Source organism: Desmodus rotundus, chromosome 9 (genome assembly GCF_022682495.2).
Source record: "Desmodus rotundus isolate HL8 chromosome 9, HLdesRot8A.1, whole genome shotgun sequence".
Classification (NCBI taxonomy): domain Eukaryota; kingdom Metazoa; phylum Chordata; class Mammalia; order Chiroptera; family Phyllostomidae; genus Desmodus; species Desmodus rotundus.
The window spans coordinates 106854943-106880016 of NC_071395.1; the positions used below are offsets into that span (position 1 = coordinate 106854943).

Here is a 25074-nt window from a genome sequence, read left to right on the forward strand (position 1 = left end):
CTCTGTGGATTGAGTGCCAACCTGCAAACCAAAGGGTCGCCGGTTCGATTCCCAATCAGGGCATATGCGAGAGGCAACCACACATTGATGCTTCTCTCCCCCTCTTTTTCCCTCCCTTTCCCTCTCTAAAAAAAAAAAAGTAAATAAATGAAATCTTTAAAACATTAAAAAAGAATTTTTAAAGTCTTTTAAAAATCCCCTTGGGTAAAACAACCCAATTTCCAACAAAGCTGAGTACACGAAGTGTCACCCCCTTTCTAAAGCTCACGTCCCTGCACACCAGTGCTGTGTCAATTCACCACCCCCACCCTGAGAAGACACTGGCTACTTGACTTTGGTACAAACAATCAGGGTCAACTTGCCTGTGGTCCTTTAATGAATGAAATGTGTTATTTTGTGGCATGCCCCTTTTCAACTCTTGTTTTCTGCTCCCAGAGGGGTTTAGTGGAAAACGACATAAAAACCAAACCAAACCAGGACTTCCCACATCTACTCTTCTTAATGATGGAGTTAACGGAAAAGTCTGCCCCTCTGTACACTTGCGATTCCTCGATGGTAGCGTGGCTGGACTAGGCGGTCTTCCAGGTGCTCTGCCGCCTGGATGTTCTAGGATACAGTTACCTGACCCAGCTAATAGGAACCCAGTGAGCGTCCTTGCTCAGCTTGTCTAAGAGCACTCTGAGCTGGCTGTATGCACTCTGGAGATCCTCCTTCACCAGCACAGCGTCCACCAGGTGCCCGTAATGCTGGTCTATGAAGGCGGCAGAGGCAGACATCTCTTGCTGCTCCTCATCCTGCAAGGAAAGGGACGCTTATGGAGCAACAGGGCAGTTCTCCCCCCAAATAAGAAACCTGTAGCTGGTGCCTTGGACAATGTTCCGACCTCTGCTTTTGAAGTGATGAGTGATGCCTATGGCCCGTGAATAACCAACTGTGTACACAGCAGAGTGGAGTGACAATATCCTATCAAACTTCCAAGAAAGCTAACGGGCAACAGACAAAATCATTGTTCAGTCATTCATTCACAAAATACCTACTCCGGACCTGTTAACTGCAAGCCATGATATGAAGTGCTTTGGGGGCAGGGAGGGGGGGATGCTGATTCTGTATCTGTGTCAATATCACACTTCCTGTCCCGAGGTGTTTCCATAGGAGCAGTGCTATTGTGTGGCATGGCAATTTGGTTAAATAATCACAGGAAAGATCTATAAATAACACTATAAAAGGGAAGAAAAAAAAGCATTTCTGGAACCAAGTGGGAGAAAAGGAAGGCGAATAAGGAAATCTGATGCCCTCTGAAAACTCCTAAATTCACACAGTAGAGCTCAATTCTTCATTTCTTCATTCCAGGGCCAAACATTAGCACAGGAGACAGAGTTACTTACAGGGCTGGGCCCCTGGTCAAATTCCCCATTTCCACACGGTACCTGCCTCCTTTAATCAGATGGCTTTCCTGCCATTTAACACTAAGGTCTAGGTAGCCAATCATCCCTTCTTTACCAAACCCACACAATGTTGGCTGCTTCATTCAGAAAAACCTCTAACTGGCATTTAAAGCAGATGGTTGACTAGCAATTAGTTTGGTTTGGGGAAGAAAGGAAAATGGCAGATCCACTCTAAGTAAAATTGCAAGATGAAATTTGTCACTGGCCCGCACCCACTTCCTTTCTCTCTCTCTCCAGTCCTGTGTGGCTGCCTCTCCTCTGCTCCTAGGGGCTCAGTGTTGTGATTCTGCCATGGGGGCGGGTGAGCTGTCCTCCCCCAAAGCGCCCTGCCTCCCAAACTCCTCCTCTTCACTCTGTCGCCAATCACCACCTGATTCCTACTTCAGGGAGAGCCCCTGAGGTTTCAGCAGGTCCGTTCTAAAGGGCTAGGGAGCAGCTTTTACCAGCTGCCGCAAAGACTGCCGGACCTGAGGGAAGGCTGAGGTCATTCCTTCTCCTTACTTCTTTCCCCCAGGAGGGGAAAAACCAGCTGAAATTGAGAGAAGCTTCCCAGTTCTGTGTTGGCTCTTGCAGGGTGGCTCTGGTACTCCAAAGCACTCCACCGTATCCTGGTGCTGCCCCTGGATCTTCAGGCCCCCACCCCCAGCCCTTGCACACACATCCCATAGTCCTGTCTGCTGCTTCCAGGGTCTCCGCTCCTGCAGGAGCCCCGTCATCCATCCTGGAAGCACTGGGAAGCTCATTGGAGAAATTACAGAAGGAACATCTTGGCCCACTGAGTACCTCAATCTTCCTGATAAACATTTGCATCTCGACAGCACTCACATCGCTAAATGGAGTAAAATGTGTGACATTTGTTTTGCAGCCACAAATCCCCTGAATGGACAGCAAGCACACGGGAAAGATTCCTTCCCCTCACACTGCCTGTTGCCCCCACGTTGGATTAGCTTACTGGATCCAAAGTTGGTTTTGATTAAAAACTACTTGGGTTTGGCTTGGGAGTTCAACAGATTTGTGTGGTTTGACGCCCTCAGGTCCCTGAGAGATATCGGTCCCTATTTTCAGGGAGGGGACTTATGTGAGGGAGTGTGAGCCACACGAAGCCACCCCTGCCTGAATTGTAAGGCATTTCCGGCTGCCCCACCTTGCACCTTCTGGTCGCTTGACCAAGTCAGTCTGACCAACAGGCAACATGGAAAGATGGTCGTGTGCAGGAGGTAGAGCTCCCTTATGTAACGGCAACGGGCCCTGTTAGGCCTTTAGAAAAGAAACGATCAAGTTTAAACTTACAAGTGGGGCTGCTGCGTCCTCACAAGCTGGGGACATGGGGGACGTCTTCCTTTTTTCCTGAATGGCAGGCTTTACAAATATGACATAGGGTTTGAACTCTGAGGTCCTCAGTTGTCTCAGTGCCTGAGGAAGAAAGTTCAAAAATATTACATCCTTTGAAAATAGTTGATGGTGAAACATACTTTCCACATGCTCAGTAATGGTGTGCTTCATCCCGTGACCTCAGTGGCAAAGTTTCTGATTATATACATGACAATGAACTTCAACTGGGCAGATCAAGCGCTCATTGTGTCTCTCTCCCTTGGACTCTGCATTCAGCTGGGCCCTGAAGGCCTGCTCGCTGAGAACGCTGAGAGCAGAGGTTCCAAAGGCTGGGCTCCAAGGGTTGCCATCTTTCTCGGCTCTGACCCTGCAAGCTCTAATGACGCTTCTGACGCCCTTCTCTTCCTGCCCAGTCCTGACGGATGGGCCAGCAGGATTCGGCGTGCATCCATTTAGTCAAAGTCATCAATTTGGACTGCAGTAATGCAGGATGCGTGCTATCAGAGGCCTCCTTATGCTACTCAAAGAATAAAAGGTTTGCTAAGCAAATGAAGAGACTAGGAACTTGAAACAAACCGTATAGGCTTTAGAAGGTTTTCTACAAGCAAACCGTCCTCTTGCTGCATTTTTTTTAAGGGCCTCTATTTGGAAACACTGGTATTAAACTGTTCTGTGTGCAATCTGCAGCCAAAACAATAAAATCACTTTCCCAATAAAACCTCGAAATTTAGACTTTTAATTTTGACTACCCACTCCCAGGAAGTCTAAGTTAGCGAGGGTCTTCCTTATACGTAATGTGCTTTTCAGAGTCTGTTTGAAGCAAACTTGTATAAAATAAAGCCTGCAGCTTGCATCATAAAGTCAGAGCTCCATTTCTATAGAGGAATAAAAAAGAAAAAACCAGACTGAGGTCAAAGCTTAGCAGTCTTTCTCAAAGACAAGGTTAAAAAGATGGCCGAGCTCCTGTCGAGTACACAGCAGGGAGGGTGTGCAGAACTGAACATGTGTTTGAAGCACTTTGCAGGGTCAGGTCTCCCTCCCCTTCTCCTTTCAAACTGCTCTCCCGACTGCCTCCCTCACTGGTTCCCCAAGCCACTGATTTCCTGGTGCTGGTCAAGGAGCAGGTGCCTTGACACCTCCACCTGCGCATTGACATCTAATTCCCTGTCACATCACAACTGGCCAGTCGGTGCCACCAACAATGGCACGACCTACTCCACGCAGAGATTCCTACTCTGGGTCTCTGGGCCGCCAGGAGGGCCCGTGAACTCCCTGTAATTTGAACGCATTTTTTTGTGTGTAAAGAGGTGCATATTTTGGGATGCAAAGCTTTCATTAGATTCTCAAAGGGAGACCTCAGGAAATGTTAACACCCAATGCTCTAAACATTTCTTAGGCTGAGGTCGAATATTCTGTAAAATGTAGAACCCCCTAGTTTACACATTCCATGAACAAAATATGCCCAACTGGCCCAGGAACTCACGTCCGGCTCCACGTCCACCAAACAAACTTTGTTTTTGGCCATCACAGCCTGAATGGCCTCCAGGCTGGTTCCGTAAAGATTCTCCTTATATTCGCCATGCTCCAGGAACCTAAAACGCCACCAAAGGAGAAAAGGCCTTTAGTTTCTGAGCTTGCCTAAATTAGCACAGACACGTGAACGGACTTCCCTCTGTGCCCCTCTCCCACCTCCCCCATAAGCCCTCCCAGGAGCTCAAGTGAAATGCTGGGCAGATGCAAGGACCCATAGCTGCACAGAAGGCCACCTGGCCCACCAAGCAGACGTACTTGTTGTGATGTATCTCGGCCTCAAATGCTTGCTTAGAGACAAAGTGATATTCCACCCCCTCCTTCTCATGGCTCCTTCGGGGCCTGGTGGTATCTTTTAAAGAAAGAAGAAGGAAAGCTGGGCAAAGAGATGTCACAGAACAGTGAGAACGGCAGTGATGCTGTGCCCTTATTCAGAGTTTATTGCTGCTTCGTAGATGAACCAACGTCTTCCATTCATCCAGGGTCCCTGTCGGAATCCCTGACTCACACAGCTCTTTGATGAAGGCAAAGGAGGCCTCCCATTTTTGCAGGAGAGGAAATAGAGGTGCAGAGAGGTGAAGCGCTGAGCCAGTGACCCAGAGCCGGCAGGTAGCAGAGCCAAGGTCTGAACTCTCTGTCTCATGCCAAGCGTGCGCCCTCACCTCCCTGCCTCGCTGCCTCGCTGATGCTGTGGCTTTTAGAGAATCACTGAGGAGATCCCTCACCCTAAACTTTTATTATTCCCTAGTCCTGATTGCTTTTTGAGAGCAGAGGAGGTACACAGATGACCATGCTGTATGCTTTTAATTCTTTATTCAACTGCTTCTCATTTTGAGAAAGGAGACTTGAAGACAGTCCCTTTATGGACGAGACGCGCTTCAGCAGAGCTGGCTGGCCCACAGAGTATTTCCGGTGCGTTTTCACAGTGGATTTGCAATGCACACTCCTGGGGAACAGCAGGTCCCCCACAGATCAAGGGCACACACGACGCGACACACAGCTTTTTCTAGAGCATTCCAAAAGAAGAGATGGGGTCTTGGAAGGCTGTTTTCTGGCCCTTGGAGGCCACCCAGGGAGATGCTCTGTATTCTCCATGTGGTATCTTTGGCCAAACTCTGGCAGAGATGCTAGGGTCACTCTTCTGGCCCTGTCATTCGCTCGCTTTAAAACTTCTATTCCCCCCACTGATTACATTCTAAAGACCTTAGATGAGTATAGGAGACCCTGGGGATCCGCCCAGCCTCCAGCTTCGCTTCACCTCCCCCACATCATCCACACCAGCTGCCCGGCCCCTAACACTGCTACGCCAGCCCACACCTATGCACACACGGTTCCCTCTGTAGAGAGCATTCTTCCTTCTGTGCCTGGAAAACTATCTACTCCTCCAAACCCAGTATAAAGGTCACTGCCTCTGGGAAGCCTTCGCTGATTCCCTCAGTTCTTAAATGCAAGGAGGAAAGTCACCTCTCTGTGTGGTCCCCAACCCCACACCCTGTCCCCATTCCTGCCATTTCAAGTTGGGCTCTGGAAGACAATTCTGACAACCCACAGACTGAGCAATGGGCCCTGAAGCCCAGGGGAGCAGCTTTGTAGCCGCCCTTCCTCAGAACATTCTGGAAAGGTCCCACTACTGCCACCACAGCATCCCCTCTTGGTGGTCACCAGTTGCCCACACTGTATCCCCCTGAGGCCACAGGGACAGACAGAGTGTCCCACAGAAAGGAAAGGGACAGCCAAGGGCAGGGAGAGGCAGGCCGTCCTGCAGCCTGGTGAAGACTGTGCCTGGGGCAGGCTGCCTGGGTTTCAAGCTGGATTCTGCCACTGAACAACTGTGCGACAGCGGGCGAGGAACTTAACCTCTCTGGGCCTCAGTGTCTTCCTCTGCAGGAGAGGATTGTGAGAATCTCTCGGGCACTGGGAAGGCTGACCAAGTTACTCACATGAGAGCTCTTCGCTCTCCTCTTCCTCACCACACAGAACAAGAACCTCCCGCCTACTGGCTTTCAGCATCCCTGCCTGCCTCTGACCCAGGAGCCACCCTGATGGGCCAGATCCAGCTACAAGGGAGTGCCCAAGCAACACTGCTCCCAAAGCTCTCTGGTTTCCCTGCCCTGCTCTCTTACCCAAGCAGAGGGCAGGGGCCATAGGAGTCAGTCGTTTGGAAGAGGAGGCTGGAATGGCCCCCATTGCTGGGAGACCCTTGGTGTTGGGTGGAGATTGCCACTTTGCCTGCAATGTGCTCTAGACTCTCCTCTCCCAGGCAGGAACTGGGCAAGTAATCCTCCAGCTTCTGCCTCAGAGAGTCCTAGTGGACCACTGATAATGGGTCTCACCCATCATGCCTAGGTCCCATGATCTGCCTACAGCTGGCAGTGCTTGGCTGTTGCTCAGACCCAAAGTAAGGATGAAGATGGATATGGGGAGTCGAGTCCCCATGAAATAATTCACGGGTAGGCACCATCCCCACCCCATACACGTGGGCCCTCTTACGTGGAACAGCAACTCCGAAGTGCTGTGGGTTCTCTGCCACCACCTTCTGCTTCAGCTCGTGCAGCCGGGCTCCCAGAGACCCTGGGGAAGGAAGGGAAGGCTGACCAGGGACCCTGCTGAGCGCCCTCCCCACTCCTCCAGGGAGGAAACCAGCCCACTCCCTGGAGACACAGGATATCACCTACCGATCAGAACCACCAGGCGGGGCCGCTTACTGGGTTGGTGCTGGTACCTGGTCACCTCCTCATAAGTCAGCAGCTCCGGAGACTCAGCTGCTGTGGACGTCTTTCCTTCCTGCAGGCTTCCCAGTCTCTCCCTGCGGCCGAGCCGGAAGCTCCTCCGAAGACCAGCTTTGGGGACAGGGCAGAAGATACCATGACATTTGTCCACCTGGCCAGACCTGGAGGTGGGACTGAGTCCCTGTGGCCTCTCCTAAGCTCCTCCTGCTACAGGAAGGGCTTCATCAAGACACACAGTAATTTGACCATGAGTGACTGCCTGGCATCCAAAGACAGGGTTCAAGGCCACTGTTTTAGTTGGCATGTGACTGACCTTGAACAGGCTGTCACCTCTCTGAGCCTCAGTTTCCTTAGCTGTGAACTGGAAATGTAAATCTACAAATGCAATGTGTGGACTGGATCCTGGATGGGGGAAAATGATCTAAAGGATATTGCTGGGACAATTGGTAAAATTTTAGTATAGACCATATATTAGATAGTAGAATTGTATGCGTGTTAAATTCCCAGAATTCGGTAACTGCCCCGGGGTCACATAAGAGAAAGTCCTTGTCCTTAGGGAACACATGCCGAGGTATTTAAGGGTGGAGGGACATGACGTCTCCAACGAGCTGTCGCGTGACTCAGGAAAAACTGTAGACGTGTAGAGAAAGGAAATGCTAAAGCAGACGTGGCAACTGCAACTAGAGAGTCTCGTGCAGAGCATACGGGAGTTCTCTGGACAATTCTTCCAGCTTCTCAGTAAGTCTGAAACTCCTTCAGAATCAAAAGTGAGAAAAACTCTGCCTGTCTCTGAGGCCTTTGAAAGGACTGCCTGGTGCGGAAGAAGCGAGGGTACTTGGGGGATGGTAACAGACTGCGTTACCATACAGCGGTGGCGTAACCACTGAATAGACCACAGCCGAGATCACGACAACATGATCAGTGCTAATGGAGCAGCTCGTGTCCCTTTCCTGCCAGGGCAGGTGGGCCCCTCCTCTGCTGGCAGAGACCGAGCAGAAAAGTGGGTTCCACAGGTGGAGCTGCTCCTGAAAGGTTCCCAGGGCTCGGATCACTCTGCTTGTCTCTCTCAGACCCAGGAGCCCATGGCAGGCAGTGCATGGGTTGGGGAGAGGACACTGGGGGAGAGCCCCTGCTACTCACCCACATAGTGCCCTCTGAGGTACCCCTCACAGTCACAGGTCTCTGGGAATCAAACAGAGAGGGAGGCCGGTGAGCTATGCTGGACAGAGCCCAGCCCAGAGGTACCCGGCCCCTGGATGGTCAGGAAGAGCCCTCTGGAATGGTGTCTCAGCGGGGCTCGGGAGAAATCCCATGTCCTAGCCACCCCAGAAAAACAAATTATTCTGTTCAGTTCAGTTCTCCATGCTTAGGCCCTACATAGCCTTTGCAGGCCCTAGCACGGGTTCTGGGCCAGCAGGCCCCACCCCAGGCCCTCTGAATTAGGGCCCATGTGAATAAGGAGGGAAGGGTCACTAGCCCTGCCCCACCCCCCCCATCTCTCACCTCCTACCCAGCCCAGTCAGTCAGCCCAGCCCCAGGCCTGGGAAGGCTGAGAGGCCGAGCCCTGCGTGCCAGTCGGGCAGGGAGGGGCTGTGTCCCGCCCCAGCTCTGCAGCCTCAAGGAGCAGGCCGGTCCAGCTGGCAGAGCAGGGAGAGGTGTGCAGATGGCATGGGGTGGGGCGGGGGAGGGAAAGGACAGGCCCCTCCAGCACCAGACATTCCACAGAACAGGGGCCTTGTCTGTGCGGCGCACAGGGGACAAACACCAGGCCTACCTTTGTCACAAGGCTGATCATCTGCGGTTTGCACAAAAGACAGATGGAACAGCGTTAGTGGAGGGGAACCAAGAGGCCCTGCGGCTGAGAGGCAGCCATGGCCCCGAGTGCCTGAGGAGCCCCCATCTGTTCCCTCCTCCTCTCCTCCAGCAGACCTGGGATCCGCGCTGTGGTGCATTACGAAACCAAGACTGGCTCTAATTAGTCTTCCTGTGCGTGTCTCATTAGCAGCCCAAAGAAAGCCCGCTCCTCCCTGCCGTTAAGCAGCCTCAAGGCCAATTTGTTCAGCAGCCCTTTCGGTCAAGGGCATGTTGAGGAGAGTGGCGGTGGGCAGTGCCACCAAGCCAGGGGAGTGGCTTACTCCAGGACGCCCGCAGTGGGCAAGCTTCCTCTCCGTACCCTCACTGGGGACGCTGACCGCAGGCCCCCTGAAAACGAGACCCCGGCCCCACTCCCTCGACCTCATGAGCCTCCGTTTTGCCATCTTGGAAAAGGAGATGCCCACACCCTGCTACTTCACAGGGCTGTTGTGACAAATACAAGGCAAGAGGGTAGACGGGTGCGTCTTCTGAAAGGTAAAGTGTTACACAGAGTAGAGGGGACAGATTAAATACAAAACACTGGGTTAAATCTGAATTTCAGAAAAACACAGAACTGGTGTTTAGTCTAAGTGTACCCCATTCAATTTTGGGGACATACTAAGAAATTATTTGTTGTTTATATGAAACTCAAATTGAATTGAGCACCCTTTATTTTTATTTGCCAAATCTGACTCCTCACACAGAGGCACCGGATCCCTGGCAGCCATCTCCTTTCCCTCCCAACATCAGAGGCTCCTAAATTGACGGGATCAGAGCCCCTTGGAAATGGAGCGAAAGCTGTGGACCTTCAACCAGACAGACGGCCACACACACACACTCACACACAGAAGTCTACACACAACTTTGGGAGAGGTGTTAATATGCCCCCTGGTGCCATCTGTGGGCCCCCAATAGAGAAGTTCCTCTCCAGGGAATACCTCCCCACAACCTCCCCCCATTTCCCCTCCGCATCCCTCTCCCCGCCCCCTCCTTTCTCGGAGCTCAAGGACCCTTGGTTCTGCCTCCAGCCCAGCAGTGGTTTCTTCCTGGCACAAAGCCCCCAAGTCCTAACCCCGGCCCCTCCCCAAAGTATCATCCTTGCCAGTCTACTCACAGGGGGGCTTCTTGAGGCTCTGGGGGCTCGGCAGGGTGCCTGTGGCTCTCCGGTGGCTTAGCCGCCTGCAGACAAGGAGACGGGCAGGCTGGTGAGCTGGGCCACGGAACCAGTCAGGGAGAGTCTTACCAAAGACGTGGAGAAACTGCGTGCTGGGTCCCACGGAGGGCACAGCCTCCTGCTTCACACTGAGCTCTGGTTCAGGGGTGCCCACTTGTTCACAATGGGGGAACACTGAGTCTCTTGCTCTGGAAGCAGCTCGCTCAGCCCAAGACGGTCACACACAGGGACCCAGCCCAGTGCCCTTGGTCAGCAATGGGTCTTTACTTTCCTATGACTGGTCCTTCCCCCCTCTCAGCTGGCGTCACCATCCCTGAGGAAGCTGGAAAACAGCAGGACTCCCAGGAGAGGCTGAGGGAGAAAGTGACCCTAATTTAACTGCTTTCTCCCAATGGGGACCCCATATTTCCCAATACGGGTGTTCCTGGAGAGGCGGCTGCCCAGGTCTCATCTCTGACCAGAGAAAACGCCCAGGGTTCTTGGAGGTGTTTGGATTTCCACATTTAAGTGCAGCGAAGAGCCTCCCCACCAAGACCCGTGAAACCAAAGATGCGGATGGGGCTGAGGCTCCCCTGAGGAAAGAGGGCAGCGGTTCTCACGCTGCGGCGCCTCAGAATCACCTGGAACACTGGGGAGAACACAGAGCCCAGAGCCCGCCGCTGGGGTTTCTGATTCAGCAGGTCTGGGGCAGGGCCCAGGAGTCTGCATTTCTCACAGGTTCTCAGGGGATGCTGCTGTCCCTGGGCTGGGGACCACATGACAAGGGTCACTGGAACGGGTAAACGAGGTCTGTGATTACCACCTTCCACAACTCAAAAGATGGAAACGGGCTTTAGACCTCAGGGCAGGCAACGCAGTCTTAACTGCCAGCCCCTCTGGCCCAGAACTGACACTTTCGGAAATCTATGCTAAGGAAATAGTTTGAAATATGAGAACCAGTCTATGTGCAAGACAACAACCGCAGCCCTACGGCAGGGAAACACTGGAGAAGACTGGGAAGTAGGGAAGGCGTGAACTCACTTAGGCATGGCCCTTCCTCCGAGAAGCCTTCCCTGCATACCTGGTTGAGGGCCAAACCTTTTACCATGACCTTGAGGAGCACTGTGCTCTCCTCCCTTGCCCCCCTCACATTTATATGAAGTATTTGCCTGAACCACGTGTGTGACTTTTCAGCTAAACTGTAAGCAGCCCACAGGACGGCTGGCACAGGCCAGCTCCATTCGTAACAAAGGCATTCATGCTGCCTATGAATGACTGTTGTAGCTCCTGATGAAATATTACAGAGCCACTAGCATCACACGGTAACTAACAGGTAATATGTGGGAAATGCTGATGTCAAAACGTGTACTTAAAAAAAAAAAGCAAGACCTCAGATGCTATATGCAACACGCAAGTGAAAGGCACAGAAAGAAAACAAACTATGCTGTTGAGATTGCGGCAAGACTTTGGGCAATCTTCTTTTCCTTGGCCGCCTCTTCCTTATTTTTTATCTTTTATTTGTCAACTCTCTCTATGTATTATACAATATACATGAACTTCATAACGTAGATTTTCATCTATCTACTTAAATCTCAGTCATCACCACTGGTTCTGGGCCAAGCAGAACACACACAAGTACAATTGGTACTTACCTCAAGGAACAGCACAGTGTGCCCCTCTGGCTGTGGGGGCAGAGACTCAGGGGGTTGGCATCTACCTATACCCCTGCCAATCCAGAACCACCCCTTACAATACGCCCCAGACCCACCTTTCCTGGAACTGCTTGGAGGGAATAAGGCCAGCTCGAAGGTTGGTGTCCCCTACTCGCTTGGCCTGCCACCACGTGGGGTCATCCTGGCTCACCACCTCCAGGACCTGTCTGCGCTGGAAGGGCAGGCCTGCCTCCTGGCAGGGAATCGCCCGGTCCTCCCGCGGGTTGTAGTGGAAGAGGGCCCGCATGAATACCTGTGGGGGACGGGCTCGAGTGAGGCGTGTCCGTGCCGCAGCGAAGGCCAAATGACAACTACCATTAGCGATTAGGAAGAATAAGCAGCCTCAAGAATAGAAAGCTGCCCTGGCTGGTGTGGTTCAGTGGATTGAGCTTGGGCTGAGAATCAAAGGGTCGCGGGTTCAATTCCTAGTCAGGGCACATGCCTGGGTTGCAGGCCAGGTTCCCAGTGGGGACCATGTGAGAGGCAACCACACACTGATGTTTCTCTCCCTCTCTTTCTCCCTCCCTCCCTCTCTAAATAAATAAATAAAATCTTTAAAAAAAAAAAAAAAGAACAGAAAGCTAATCAGAAACACACCACACATATTTTCTTACTGTTCTTCAAATATTTTGAATATTATAGTCAGGAAATCCCTCAAGAATTGGAAAATTAATGGGGCCCCATGTCCGAACTTCTTTTTCTAACCGAAACATGTCCTTAGGTACCCGATCTGCTGTCCTTTGCATACACAACAATTAGTCCCGGCAACGAAAAGTAAAGGCAAGCACCATCTGTAACTCAGATGTGACTTTTGACGTGCTAACTGCCCCGCGTGAAGTCAGCAGCCATCTGTTAAATAAGTAAGCTAGATGTTTTGGCAAGAACACAAATATCAGTAGAACTACTGTTCCCGATTCCTCGCCACCATTTGTCAGTGGGTAGGTAACACCCACATTTTTTACAGTTCAGTCCTGGCTCGTCTGTCACCTACTTGGCCAACCCCCGACTCTCCCCTTTGCCTTCACCCTGAAGTCACCACCTCTGGAGAAGACGGCGGGAAGACACAGCATTCTGTCGCGCTTCCATGTTCTTTTCTATAATTCGGTGGCATGGATTTATTTCTATTTGGACTCAATTAGTTTAACAGCAAATAGATTTTTTTAAAAAAGGTCAGAGGGCTCCTTAGACCAACGATTTTCAACCTTTTTCATCTCATGGCACACATAAACTAATTCCTAAAAGTCTGTGGCATGTCAAAAATATATGTTTTTCCAATCTGACAAAAAAAAACAGATGTAATTTTTTATTCATCCATAGTGGACAGCTATTGTTGTGCTGGCTGTGGTCATTTTTTCATTTGACAATCTTAGGGAAGAGAGGTCAGTGCCCCTGACTAAACAGTCAGATGTTGTATGTTTTAAAAATATTGGTGGCACACAGGCTGAAAATCGCTGCCTCGGGCAGATCCAAATCTTACTCCTTTATACGCCCACCAGCAAAGAGTCACTTAGACAACCGTAAGAACTTTCTGGCCGGATATTGTGAAGACAGAGACCCTCATCAAGCCACAGATGTTAGCAGGGTCCCAGGCATTCAGGAGAGAGTAGAATCTTAAATGGCCAGCCCAGATCCAGCTCTGGCTTAAGAAGAAAGTTAGGAAGGAAGGGCTAAGGGACAGGAAGACCAAGTTCTCTCCCTGTATCAAGTTAAAGCCTTCAGTAGCTGCATAGGGGGACCGCACTAGCTCGTCCCAGGAAGAACCACCTCCCATCAGGTAAGAGGCCCTGTTATGTACACCCTGGGATCCGATGGAAGAATGCAAATAAGAAACAAGCCACAAAAACATTATTTTTTCATTTGCTATAGAAAAAAACCCCTGGCATCAAAGACACTGTCCATTCTTAATCCCCATGCATCAAAATATCTATTCTGTGCCAGGTGCTGGAATGGCCCCTCTTTCACCCACTGAGCACTGGGAGGCCGGGGTTGGGAATCAGCTTTCTTGAAAAACTAGCATGCTTCCTCCATCCACCAATGAAAAGTATGTAATTCATTATGTTCTCCTTTCTGCCCTGGCTGCCAGGGAAGTTCAGATCCAAATGTACTTGAAATCAAGAAATGCCCTCTTCCATCCTCTCTGCCGCCACCTCAGCTCAGGTCTTAGCAACCTCTCCACTGGGCTTTTACATCAGCCTCCAACCAGGCCTCCCGGCCTCCCGCCTCTGCCCACTCCGCCCTCCTCCAGGTAGCTATCCGGGAAGCTTTCTAAAACACAACTATGGGCCTGGGCCCTGGCTGGTGTGGCTCAGTGGATTGAGCACTGGTCTGAGAACCAAAGGGTCACTGGTTCAATTCCCAATCAGGGCACATGCCTGGGTTGCAGGCCAGGTCCCTAGTTGGGGGCACATGAGAGGCAACCACACATTGATGTTTCTCTCCCTCTCTTTCTCCCTCCCTTCCCCTCTCTCTAAAAATAAATAAATAAAATCTTTAAAAAACAACAACAACAACATACAACTGTAGTTGTGTCACTCCCCTTAAAGAAAAAAGCTTCAAGGTCATTCAGAAGACAGTCAGCCCACCTCCTCCCACCGCCGGACCCCACCCCAATGATCTTTCTCACTGACCCCCAAACATACTCCTCTCCATTCCTTTGAGCAGCTGTATACTTGGACCCCTCTGCCTCAACTTCTCTCCACCTCTTCCTCACCAGGGACCTCCTCACCTTCACCTCCCTCCGGCCTCATGCGGACCCTGTGACATCTTCCATGGCTCCCGTAACTCTGTACAGAATCTTCCCGCACCACTTCCCGCAGGGCAACGAAAGACCTGCTCCCTGGGCTCCCCTTCTATGCCAGGAACCCTCAAAGCCCCTACCCGACCCTGTCGCCAGCATCTGGCAGAGCACCCAGCACAGAGGAGGTGCCCAAAAAAGGCAGGCTCCACAAAGAATTAAACAAATGGCAGTTACTTAATTGGTCCCAAAGCCAGCACATTTGGTACCTTTTCTTCCTCTTTATGGCACTGATTTTCTATTTCAATTAAAATTCATTAGTAAGCTAGGTCAAATCCTGTTTAAAAAGAGGAAGGGCACAAATAAATGTTTGTGACAGAGTTACAATCTGTCACACACACGTTCGGAGACCAGCTGCATGATCTGTTCCCGAATGTGTTTTCCAAGGCTGGGCTGGAGCCCTCCCCCCGCCTGCAGCTCCCCCCATACCTTGCTCTCCCTTAAACGGTCCTCCTCCTGGGTGGCTGGGATGATTTTCAGGGTGATGGACCCCTGGGACTGAGCCTGGAAGCAGAGAGAGCACAGGCTTACTGTCTCCCAGGTCTAACCCCCTACGAGTTCACACCTCACTTCCCAGGTCTGAAAACTCATGGTCGGAGGAAAGTCAGACTCACTGCCCCGCTGTGACCCACCCTTCTCTGGTGGCACCGGCTGAATTAACAAAGCAAAATGCAAAAGCCAAGTACCTGCATTTTCAGGCACAGGGACGTAAGATTTTAAATGAGAGCCCGAGGACAACACGTGCACCAAAGTCGAGCTCTGCATCCCTCCTGACCTGTGTCCCAAAGGGCTGCCCTTCTTTGCTTCCTCTTGGGCTATTTGAATAACCTAGTCCAGTTTCCTTTTTCTCCCTCCAACCTGATGGGGGCTGGCTCCCAATCAGTACTTCCCTCTTTGCTTCCATCTTCCCCAATGGGCTCTCCAATCACAGGCCACTCTGACCTGCCTGGGGCTCCCCTTCCCTCTGCCTGACAGAAACCCTGCACCCCCACCCAGGGAGCCCACAACAGCGCATCTCACCCACTGGTTTCCCTGGCCCTGCATTCCCTGGAACACACAGAGGTTGGTGCTCAGAACCAGGGAAAGGGCTGTGACACAGGAAGACTGAAGAGGCTGCGGGAGACCAGGGCCCCTACGGTGGGGCCTTGAAGAGCCAGCCTCCGCTCTCCAGATCTCATCCCGTTGTTGTCCCCACCCCAACAGAAGTTAGCAAGAAGTGTCCTGTCAGGGAAGATCACTGAGAATCCGGAGAACAAGACTGTGATGGGGACTCTCTACAATTTCAGTTTCAACTTGAGCCCCCGGAATGGACTCGGGGGGGCTGTTCGCATCCCAGCACAGATGTGAAGTGCTGTATCCTCTTCCAGATGTTTACATCCTAGTAATCACCACTCACAGCATGAGAAACCATCTCTGCCTTTACCTTCCAGGAAAGGAAACTGAAACTCAGCATGATTTGATGACTTGCCCAAGGTTGCAGAGCCAGAAAGTGGCAGAGGCAGGGGCCTTGCTGGGACTTTGGGGTCCTCCTTGGGCTGCAACCTTTTACATTCCTCGACCATTTGGAAGAGGGGACCTTTCTGAGGGGGGTCTCCCAAAAGGATCCTCAGGAGAGGGAGCTAGGAGTCAGGGGGATGGCTGTGCTGAAGGGAGGGTCTGCGAGAGGCAGAGGGACTAGAAGCTGAACTCCTCCCGTCCCTGACCCTGCACCCTGCGGCCCTCCCATAAAAACAGGGGACTGAGCCCTGGCTGGCGTGGCTCAGTTGGTTGAGCGTCGTCCTGCAAAGTGAAGGGTCGCCAGTTCCATTACCAGCCAGGGCACATGCCTGGGTTGAGGGTTTGGTCCCCCATTGGAGGTGTGCGAGAGGCAACCAATCGATGTTTCTCTCACACATCGATGTTTCTCTCCTCTTTCTCCCTCCCTTCCCCTCTCTCTAAAGAATAAATAAAATCTTTAAAATAAAAATAAAAAACCAGGGAGACTGAGCCAAATCCACCCTGGCCCCAGGAAGCACCACCAAACCCCCAGCATGCACACACACACGCATCACGGACCAGAATCTGGCTGATCTCGTCGGGCCGCTTGTGCAGGACCGTGATCCCGTTCACTTCCCGGAGCTCGTCCCCAACATGGACCAGGCCTAGGAGACATAGCAGTGACCGTCAGCACAGGAGGGGGGCCTCGGCCCCCCAGAGTTCAAAGCTCTGGGCGTCGCCGGGACTGGGATAAACTGAGTCCCTACTGTGTGCTAGGTGACATGCTTGGCATCACAGCCTCACGACCACCCAGGGAAATCTCCAGTTTACAAGCTGGCAGCTAAGATCCAGAGAAATTATGCACCTTGCCCGAGGCCCAACTGCTAGGAAACAACATAGAAAGACCATGTTCTTTCTGCTGCAACCTCTGCTTCTTTAAACATCGCATTAACTCTTAACCTTCCTGGGTTTACAAACACACTCCAAGAATGTCCTTCTCAAATCTAAGCAGGAAAACTTGGGAGCACCAGGGAAGATGTCAGCAGCAGTGTCAAACACACCTGTCTTTTGGCCTCCACTTTAATGACAACTGTCTCCCCATATGGGGCCCTATTTGCTACTGAAAGTGGACACTGGTCCAGCAGCATTAGCACCACCCAGGGGTGGCTAGGGGTGCAGGGTCTGGGGTCCACCTAAGACCTGCTGAATCAGAGTCACCTTTAACCAGATGCTAGGGCGGCTGGGTGGGGGGCGGGGTTCCTGTGCTCACGCATGTTTGAGAAGCTCTAGTCTAGGGTTCTTCACATCAATGATTCCCCCAAACTTTTGGGGGAACACCCCTCACCCCAGGTTTGCCTTCCCCACACAGTGATTTGCAACTTGTTCTCCACCCAAACAAACCTGGGACATGAGCCCTCCCCTTATTAATAGCAGCAGCTGGGTGGTGGGGAAGGGTGTCTCTGCTCCCTCCTGTAGCCCAGGCCGTGTGCTCAACTACCATACCCTAGGGCTAAGCCAGTGCATGAGTCCTTCTGATCCCCCCAAAGCACTCCATGCCTGAGGGATTTTCAAACAATTAAAATTCCTACCTGGCTTGTGAAAGAGAATTCCAGCCCCGCTCCCCCACTCCTAATACATCCCAAACAGGTGGCGGGATAGGAGGGGAAATGAGACCTGTGGCCAAAGCGGGGAGCCCAGGGAATGAGGGCCATCACCTTGGCCAGGAGGGCACTGATGTCACTCACCACTGCGGTCTGCTGCGCCGCCTCGCATGATCCTGGCCACCACGACAGCGCCTGAGTGCTCATCCCGTCGGATGGTGGCACCCTGCATCAGAGACAGAGCGGACAGGCTCCTCGGCAGCACCCCCAAACCTCAGATTCCAGTACTCTGAACCCAAAAGAGCCACCCCGATCCTCCCTCTGTCCCCGACAGGACAGCTCAGTGGGGACCTTTCCAATACTGAGGACGCAATACAACTGACATCTCTCATTAGTATAGAAGAGTGCTTTACAGTTTAAACAAAGCACAATAAAGCATCAATGACCTCATTTTAGAGATGAGGGGCTGGGGCTAGGAGAAGGTGAGCATCCTCAAGGTCATCCAGCTGAGAAGCAGTAAAGCTTTTTGTGATACTGAATTCAGAGCTTCCTCTATCATATCACGCCCCTACCTTTTGCAAAGACATTTAATAATGAGAGTATTGCCAGCAAATTCTCATCCTGCCTCTAACCAATCACAGGGTTACCGGGCCTTCGGCTGCCGAAAGGAACCAATTACGCCCCAGTCAGAGCCTGGGGACCAGGACTTGGTCCACAAAGCACCGAAGAGAGGTCATGTAGGATGAGAAAGGCCTGACGAGCCCTCAGTTTCGTGCGCCATGCAGGCTGGGCAGTGGCAGGACAGGGCGGCCCTCAGGTCAAGAGCTAAGGCCCGGAGTTGGACAGCCCTGGGTTTGAATTCACGCTGCCATTTACTAAAAGCATGAGCCCTTAGCAAGGAAGCCCCTTATCCTCCCTGTAATCCAGGGTCTGTTTCCTCAGGGGTGTGAGATAACATTTAACTCACATCAGATTACACACGCAAGGCACTTCGCATACAATAAGTGCTCCATAAATGCTAACCCTTTATTATTGGCTGTAACTGCAAACACATTGGCACCCTTATTATGAACTTCGTTCGTGTCATCTATTTGAACTACATAAAATAAATATTGCTGGAAAGAGAGGTCGTTAGCTGACAACCCTGCAGCTTCTTGTCCCCTAGAAACTCATGCTTTCCAGCACCTGCACCCCTCCTTTCTCCTTCCCCCATCTCAGCAGAGGGGCTCCTCCTGTCCAGGCTGGTCCCCTTTCCCCTCCCTCCCGCTCCAGGGTCCTCAATGCCCTTTCTCCTGGTCCTAAACATTTTTTACCAAGTCTCTCCCATCATTAAAAAGCCTGCATCCCCACCCAGCAGAAGCCAGTCTCCCTTCCTTTGGCACAAGTTTCTTAAAGCGTCAGCGTGCGCGCCTCTGCTCTCTGCCTCCCGACCTCAGAGCCACACACCCCTGCAACCTCAAATGCACTCGCAAAAGCACCTGGTGACCCGCCAGTTGCCACCCTCAGCCTTCTGTCCTCTGATCACCCTCCTGTCTGACTCTGGTCCTCACCCTCCCTCCGGAATTCTCTCCTAGCCCGGTCGCTGGTGACACCTCTCACCAGTTCTTCCCAAAGACAAATCATCTCCTTTGCTGAGTCCTCCTCTCCCTGCCTTTTAAATGTTGATGAAAGGGCTAGGATTTAGCGCCTGCCCTCTCCTTGTCTCACTCTCTACGCTCTTTACCCAGGAGGTCTTGACTTCTCGGGTGTAACTTTAACCGCTCCTGGAGGCTGGGGGCCGCCAAATTTAGATCTCTGGACACACAACCCTTGCACCTCCTGGTCATCTCCACTTGCGAGTCACACAAGCCTCTTGAATTCAATGAGCCCTAAGCCCCTCCTTATTCCGGCCCCAGAATGTGGCTGCAGCACCCACCCTGTCCCAGCAGACACCTGGGCATTATCCTGGGGGCCTTCCCAGACTCCTGCCCAAACTGTGGCAGCCACCAAGGGACATTCATTTTATTTCTGAAATATTTCTCGGGGGTCTCTTCCCTGTTCCCACAGGCCTAGGTCCAGCCCCTTTTCTAACCCTCATGGACCTGCAACTTGGTTTCCTGCTTCCAGCCTCGCTCTCCAGACCACTCTCTACTAGGTGGCCAGAGTGCTCCTTCTACACCGCAAACCTGGCCGTGCTATATCCTACTTGAAACCTTCCCATGACTCCCCGCTGCCCTCGGGGCCAAGCTCGGTACCCGCGTGTGGACGGACAATCGGGTTCTTTACAACCTGCCAGTGCTCTTCCTCACCCCTGTGGCTCTTACGTCCAACTTGGCATTCTATGTCCGCACCAGGCAGCTCCGAGCTGCCTGAGTATGCCATGCATTTACCTCCCTGCGGCTCTGCCCGTGCAGTCGACTATGTGGAATGCCCTTCCTCTTCCTCTTCCTTCTGGAAAGCCCCGTTTCTTTTTTATTTTGGAATTCAGCATGGGCATCACCCCTTCCAGGAAGCCCCCAGTCACGACCTCCTGAGAACTCCCAGAGAGCCAGGGCTTAATCATCTCGGAACTGCCTGCACCCAACAGGGTGCCTGGCACACAGAAGGGTGCCCAATGCAGTTGCTGCGTGGATAGAAGAAGGGAAGGAAAGAGAGGCAGAGGAGAGATCCCGCCCTGTTTGCAGAAGTGGCTCATCTGAGGTTATCTGGTGAAAGCTGACGATAAAGACTGCCAGCTGCGGTATTCTTCAGGGCAAGCGCTCAATTCTCCAGACTTCCCCTACTTCCCTCCATCCAATAAACAACCTTGTCCCTTTGCTCGGTAAATCAACGCTGAACCAGAACCAAAATGATAACCATCTGTCAGCTGGGGAAGAGAATGGCTGCTGCCCCGTGCTCCGGATATTCAGAGAAGGGACTGGCATTTTTCTGTCAAGGGCCATATTTTAGGCTTTGGGGGCCATATAATCTTCTTTGCGACTACTCAGCTGTGCTGTTGCAGTGCAAAGACAGCTGCAGACAATGTGGAAACAAAGAGAATGGCTGTGTGCCAATAAAACTTTATTTACAAAATCTGGCAGGAGGCTGGGTTTGGCCCTTGGACCGTAGTTTGCCAGCTCAAAGCGTGATGGTCAGGGCGGCCCTGTGTGGTTGTGCAGGTTATGTACTGCCCACGGGAGCTTGGCCGCAGCTGAGGAAGCTGTGCCTACCCAGAGGAAGGGGTGCCCGGCACACAAAAGTGTTGCAGGGACTAGGGACAGCCTGACAAAGCCGCCATCAATCACTCCAAAGACTTCAGTAGGGTCCCTTCCTAGTTTTCTGAGTGGAACAGGGAACGGGGTGGGGAAGGGCGGGTGCCACATACCAGGGGTTCCTTGTTCTTCACCAGGCGGACGATCTTCACTGATTCTTCATCGAAATCCTCTTCGATATTATCAGGCAGAGGGGGAAGAACAGGGTCAAAATTCTTCTGGGCAACCGTGTCATGGACCACGAGCATGGCCTGTTAGGAAGGCAAGAGGAAGGAAAGGCTGGTCCGGAGCTCCCAGGGGCCTGGGGGTCTCAGATTTCACACCAGAGAGCCAACCACCCCAGATGCCCAAACTGAGGATCCCTCACTCAGAAGTCTCCCTTCCTCAGCCTCACGACTAAACACTCCCTCCTGCCCCCATCTCAGGAGACACAAGCTGTGTGGGTGGGCAGGGACTGTGGCGTGACTACCCTGAGGTGGGGGGTGGACAGCAACTGGAGCAGCTCCCTCTCGTCACTGTGCACAGAGGCGGCCTGCAGCTCCTCCATCACCTGCAGGGCAAGGAGACAGGAGGCTGTGGGTGCTTCAAGCCTGCTGGGAGTCACCAGGGAAAACCCTGCTCCCAGGACCTCAGACCCAAGGGCCCTTCCGGGAACTGCAACAGCACCCAGGGACACACCGGACCTTCAGCCACCCAAGACTGAAGCTCCCAGGGAAATCACACCAGGGCTCAGAGGAGCCTGGGCAGCTCCACAGAACCCTTTTACAAAGCCCTTACTGGGTGGTGGCACTTACGTGGACCCTCTCACTTAACTCTCACAGTGACCTAGATGTAGCAGGCACTGTTATTTTTGCCATTTTACAGATAAGAATTTGATGAGAGATTAAATATCTGGCCTAACGTCACAAAGCTGGTACGTGGCACAGCCAGGACTTGAACCTGGACTTGTCTGGCCCCCTTGTCTGTGCCCTCACCACCACACTATTTTATAGATGAGGAAATTGGGGCTCAGAGAGCTCGAGTGACTTGTTTAAGGTCACAGAGCTAGCAGTAGAGGCAGCGCTGTGCCTGGGAGCCTGGCAACCTAACGTGCTCCTCGTCACATTCCATGGAGGAGAAAGGCATGGAAACCGCACCCACGGGCTGCACCCTCCCCTCAGCCAGCCACCTCCTGGGCTTAGGTGAGTTTACTCAGGCGCTGGACTTCATAATCAACAGGGACTGCTCTCCCCAAACCATGCAACACAGAGGGCAGGTCCGCAAGAAATTAGGAAGCACTCCCTTAAAAAACAAGAAGCCTGAGCGGGTCACCGAGGGCAGACTGCAAGTTCCTTGCCGCCAGGACTTCACTGGGGGCCTCCCCAGACACGCTGGCCTGTTCGACCTATCGGTACTGCCAGTCCTCAACAGTTCGGGAACTGCAGGTCTGATCCAAATGCTCTCACTTCACAGTGGGAGAAACAGACTTTTTTTTTTCTCAGGAACACAGTGAGTAGGCGTCATCGTGTCTCCATGTCCCCCAGCCCGGTCCAAGGCTCACGAGTTCCTCCCAGGCTGTTAGGAGGCCCAGGGAGAGGAGGAAAGGAGACCCTGTTCACCCTGGGGCTTCCCAAGTCCTAGTGTTCCCTGGCTCAGCAACGGGGAGGAGGCAAGACGATGGCACACTGCGGGGTGGGGAAAGGGCTGACACCATAGGGAAAAGCCTGGGGCTTACATCCTCAGCGAGGGCCACAGCGCTGTGCAGAACAGGGGTCGGACTCTGCCTCTCGTAATAGCGAAGCTTCTCGTGAATCTGCAAAGACAGCCGATTTCTGGCTGGGGCCTCCCAAGCCAGCTGCCCAGGTTTACCCTGAACACCACATGGCCTGCCCACGGCTGTGGGGCTGCAAACTGGGTCATTCGCGGGGCAACGTAAGAGAAAACCCTGCACAGTGGGCTAGTGAAGACCTTCCTGGGGCAGGGGGCCAGCGAGGATGACCGCCATGGGCAGCAGCTAGCTAGGAAGACCCCTAGAAACCCTCACCAGAGGGGAGGAAACAGGGCTCTACCTTCATTAAGTAACCGAGGCTTTTCTCACTGAAAACATCCCGCAGGAAGCCCATCTCCTCCTTGTGGTTGGAGTCAGGTCTGAGTTGAGAGGTCAGCAGCGCCAGGGTTTCATGCAAGCCTGAGGGGAATGTAAGGAAAACAAAGTATAGCAAATGCAACTTGCGTTGGGACCCCCAGTGGGAACCCGCAGCAGACCCTCCAACAACACTTCAGCCGGATCCTGGGAACAAGCTCTTCCCAGGCTCTCATTCCCAGGGCTTGGAGGCCAGGCAACTCCTGAGAGCCAGCAAGCCAGCGCTGACAGAAGCCTGCTTTCTCTCCAGCCCGGCTGCTGGGCAGGTTCCTGTCTTCAGGGCCCTGCAGGCCCAGCCCCAGGGAGGCACTCACCAGAGTCCTCAGACAGCACCGGCATGTCTGTGCTGGTCAGCTCCCCAGCTCTGCCTGTGGGTGGTGGGAGGCAAGGGGGGAGGGGTGAAGCTCCATCAAGCGTATTTATTCATTCAACAGTGATTACACATCTACTGTGTCTGTCCACCGGCGATATGGGGACAGAGGAGATGGGAACAAATAACACTCTGCTCACTTTTTTTTCAGAGAGGAGGGAAAACTGAGATTTGCTCAGTGCCCCTAATGCGCAAAACATTGTGCTGGGTGATTTCATACGACATTTTTCTTAATTTGCCCAAAGCTCTGAGGAATGAGTACTAATGTTACCGTTTCACTGATAAAGAAACGGAAGCTTGGAGGAATTCAGTAACCTAAGGGCCCGAATCCACTGGCTCCTCTCTGACCGTGGGTGCTCTCCTCTACAGCACCCCGCTTCTCCTGTGACCTTCTAAGAGGCCTTGATCAAGTAAGTCCCTCGCCTGTCACATCTTCAACAAGTCACTGGCTGGGCCCACAAGCTCCCTCCTTCCCCTCCATCCCTCAAGCCCCAATCCGAAGGGCGCCTCCCCCTAGGATAGAGCCTACAGAGGAAGTGGAGAAACGAGAGCGCAGGTGGAGGAGCCTGTCTCAGAAGGCCCCCCAACGTGCTCTGCAGCACGTGGACCTCAGAAAGTCCTCGTTCAGAAGGGGACTAGGAGAGTAATGATTCATTCATTCTGCAAACAGGGGCCAGCCCCTCTGCGCCCGGACACGGTGACACTATGATGCGGAAGAATGGTACCCGGCCCTCCCGCCATCGTACCCCCCCCCACCCCAAGCCGGACAAACCCGCTGGCTCCTCCTGGCTAGCCCCTCACCCCTGCTCCCCCCAGGCGGCCAAGCATAGACTCCAGCTCGCTTTCCGAAGGAACCTGTGGGACGAACACGGAGCGAAGCTGGGCTAAGGAGAGGCAAAACCTGGGGGAAACAGGCTAGGCGGTCTCGGACGGAGGATGCCGAGCGGCCGGAAAGGAGTAGGGCGCAGCGGGTAGGGAGTGCGGGAGGGAAGGCCGGGGGCCACGGGCTGGGGACTGAGCTTCCCCTTACCCCCAGCTGGGGACTCGGTGGGCCGCGAGATTGCCGGGGGCACGAGGGGCGGGTCTCGGCCCCTGATCCACGCCCCCGCCTGGCCCCTGCCGCCGCGGCCCCAGTCCCTTGTCTGCTCGCTGCGCGGGTTCCTACCTGGGCGCGCCGGAATCTCCGCTCCAGCCAGGGAGCCGCGCGCGGGGCCGGGAGCCTTCGCCGCCGCTGGCTCCGCCTTCCCGGCCCCTCCCTGCAGCGGCCGCGCCGGGCGGGGGCGGAGCGGGTGGAGGCGAGGCGCGAGGAGGAGGGAGTAGGGGGCGCCGGAGGGGGAGGAGCGGAGGCCGTTCGCCGCGTCTGGCACCGCTAGCCCTTCGCTCTTCTGTGTTGTATCCCCTCCCCAGTGTCCCCCTGCCTGTGTCCCCCACAAGCCGGGCACGCAGCCAGCCTTCCGTCCCGCCCCCACCGCCCACACGTTCCCACCCGCAGCGCGCGGCGGGGTGGACGCTTGCTGAACATATAATCAAATTTTGCAAACATTTATGGAGCGCCCTCCAAGTGCCAAGCACTGTGCCAGGGGCTGGGGGTTCAAAAACGACAGAGACAGAGATCCTGGGTTTGAGGGACTCCCAGGCCGGGCGGGAGACGGGTCAGAGGCGAGGGCAGCTCGGGGTAACAATGCAACTGGCTGGAAAAGATTTATCGGTGCACGTTGCCCCGGGG

The 25074-nt window shown here is 53.3% G+C and overlaps 1 protein-coding gene across 4 annotated transcripts; it reads right to left on the reverse strand.

Moving 5' to 3' along the window:
• Positions 1-358: 358 nt before the first annotated feature.
• On the reverse strand, positions 359-24557 carry MPP3 (MAGUK p55 scaffold protein 3). Of its 4 annotated transcripts, none has more exons than XM_053912083.1 (19): positions 24514-24557; positions 23293-23346; positions 22905-23023; positions 22571-22648; positions 21326-21406; positions 20970-21107; positions 17771-17852; positions 16605-16690; positions 14979-15053; positions 11812-12008; positions 10005-10069; positions 8811-8831; positions 8177-8218; positions 6983-7147; positions 6798-6878; positions 4566-4659; positions 4261-4369; positions 2736-2858; positions 359-794 (listed from the first exon to the last, which is right to left on the reverse strand). In XM_053912083.1, the coding sequence occupies exons 2-19, from the start codon at positions 23315-23317 to the stop codon at positions 618-620; spliced, it is 1758 nt and encodes a 585-aa protein (XP_053768058.1). In that variant the 5' UTR covers positions 23318-23346; positions 24514-24557; the 3' UTR covers positions 359-617. The 4 variants fall into 4 exon arrangements, with proteins under 4 accessions (XP_053768058.1, XP_024409634.1, XP_053768059.1 ...); XM_024553866.4 differs by lacking the exon at positions 24514-24557 and adding an exon at positions 24379-24482; XM_053912084.1 differs by lacking the exon at positions 8177-8218.
• Between the last annotated feature and the right edge of the window lie 517 nt (positions 24558-25074).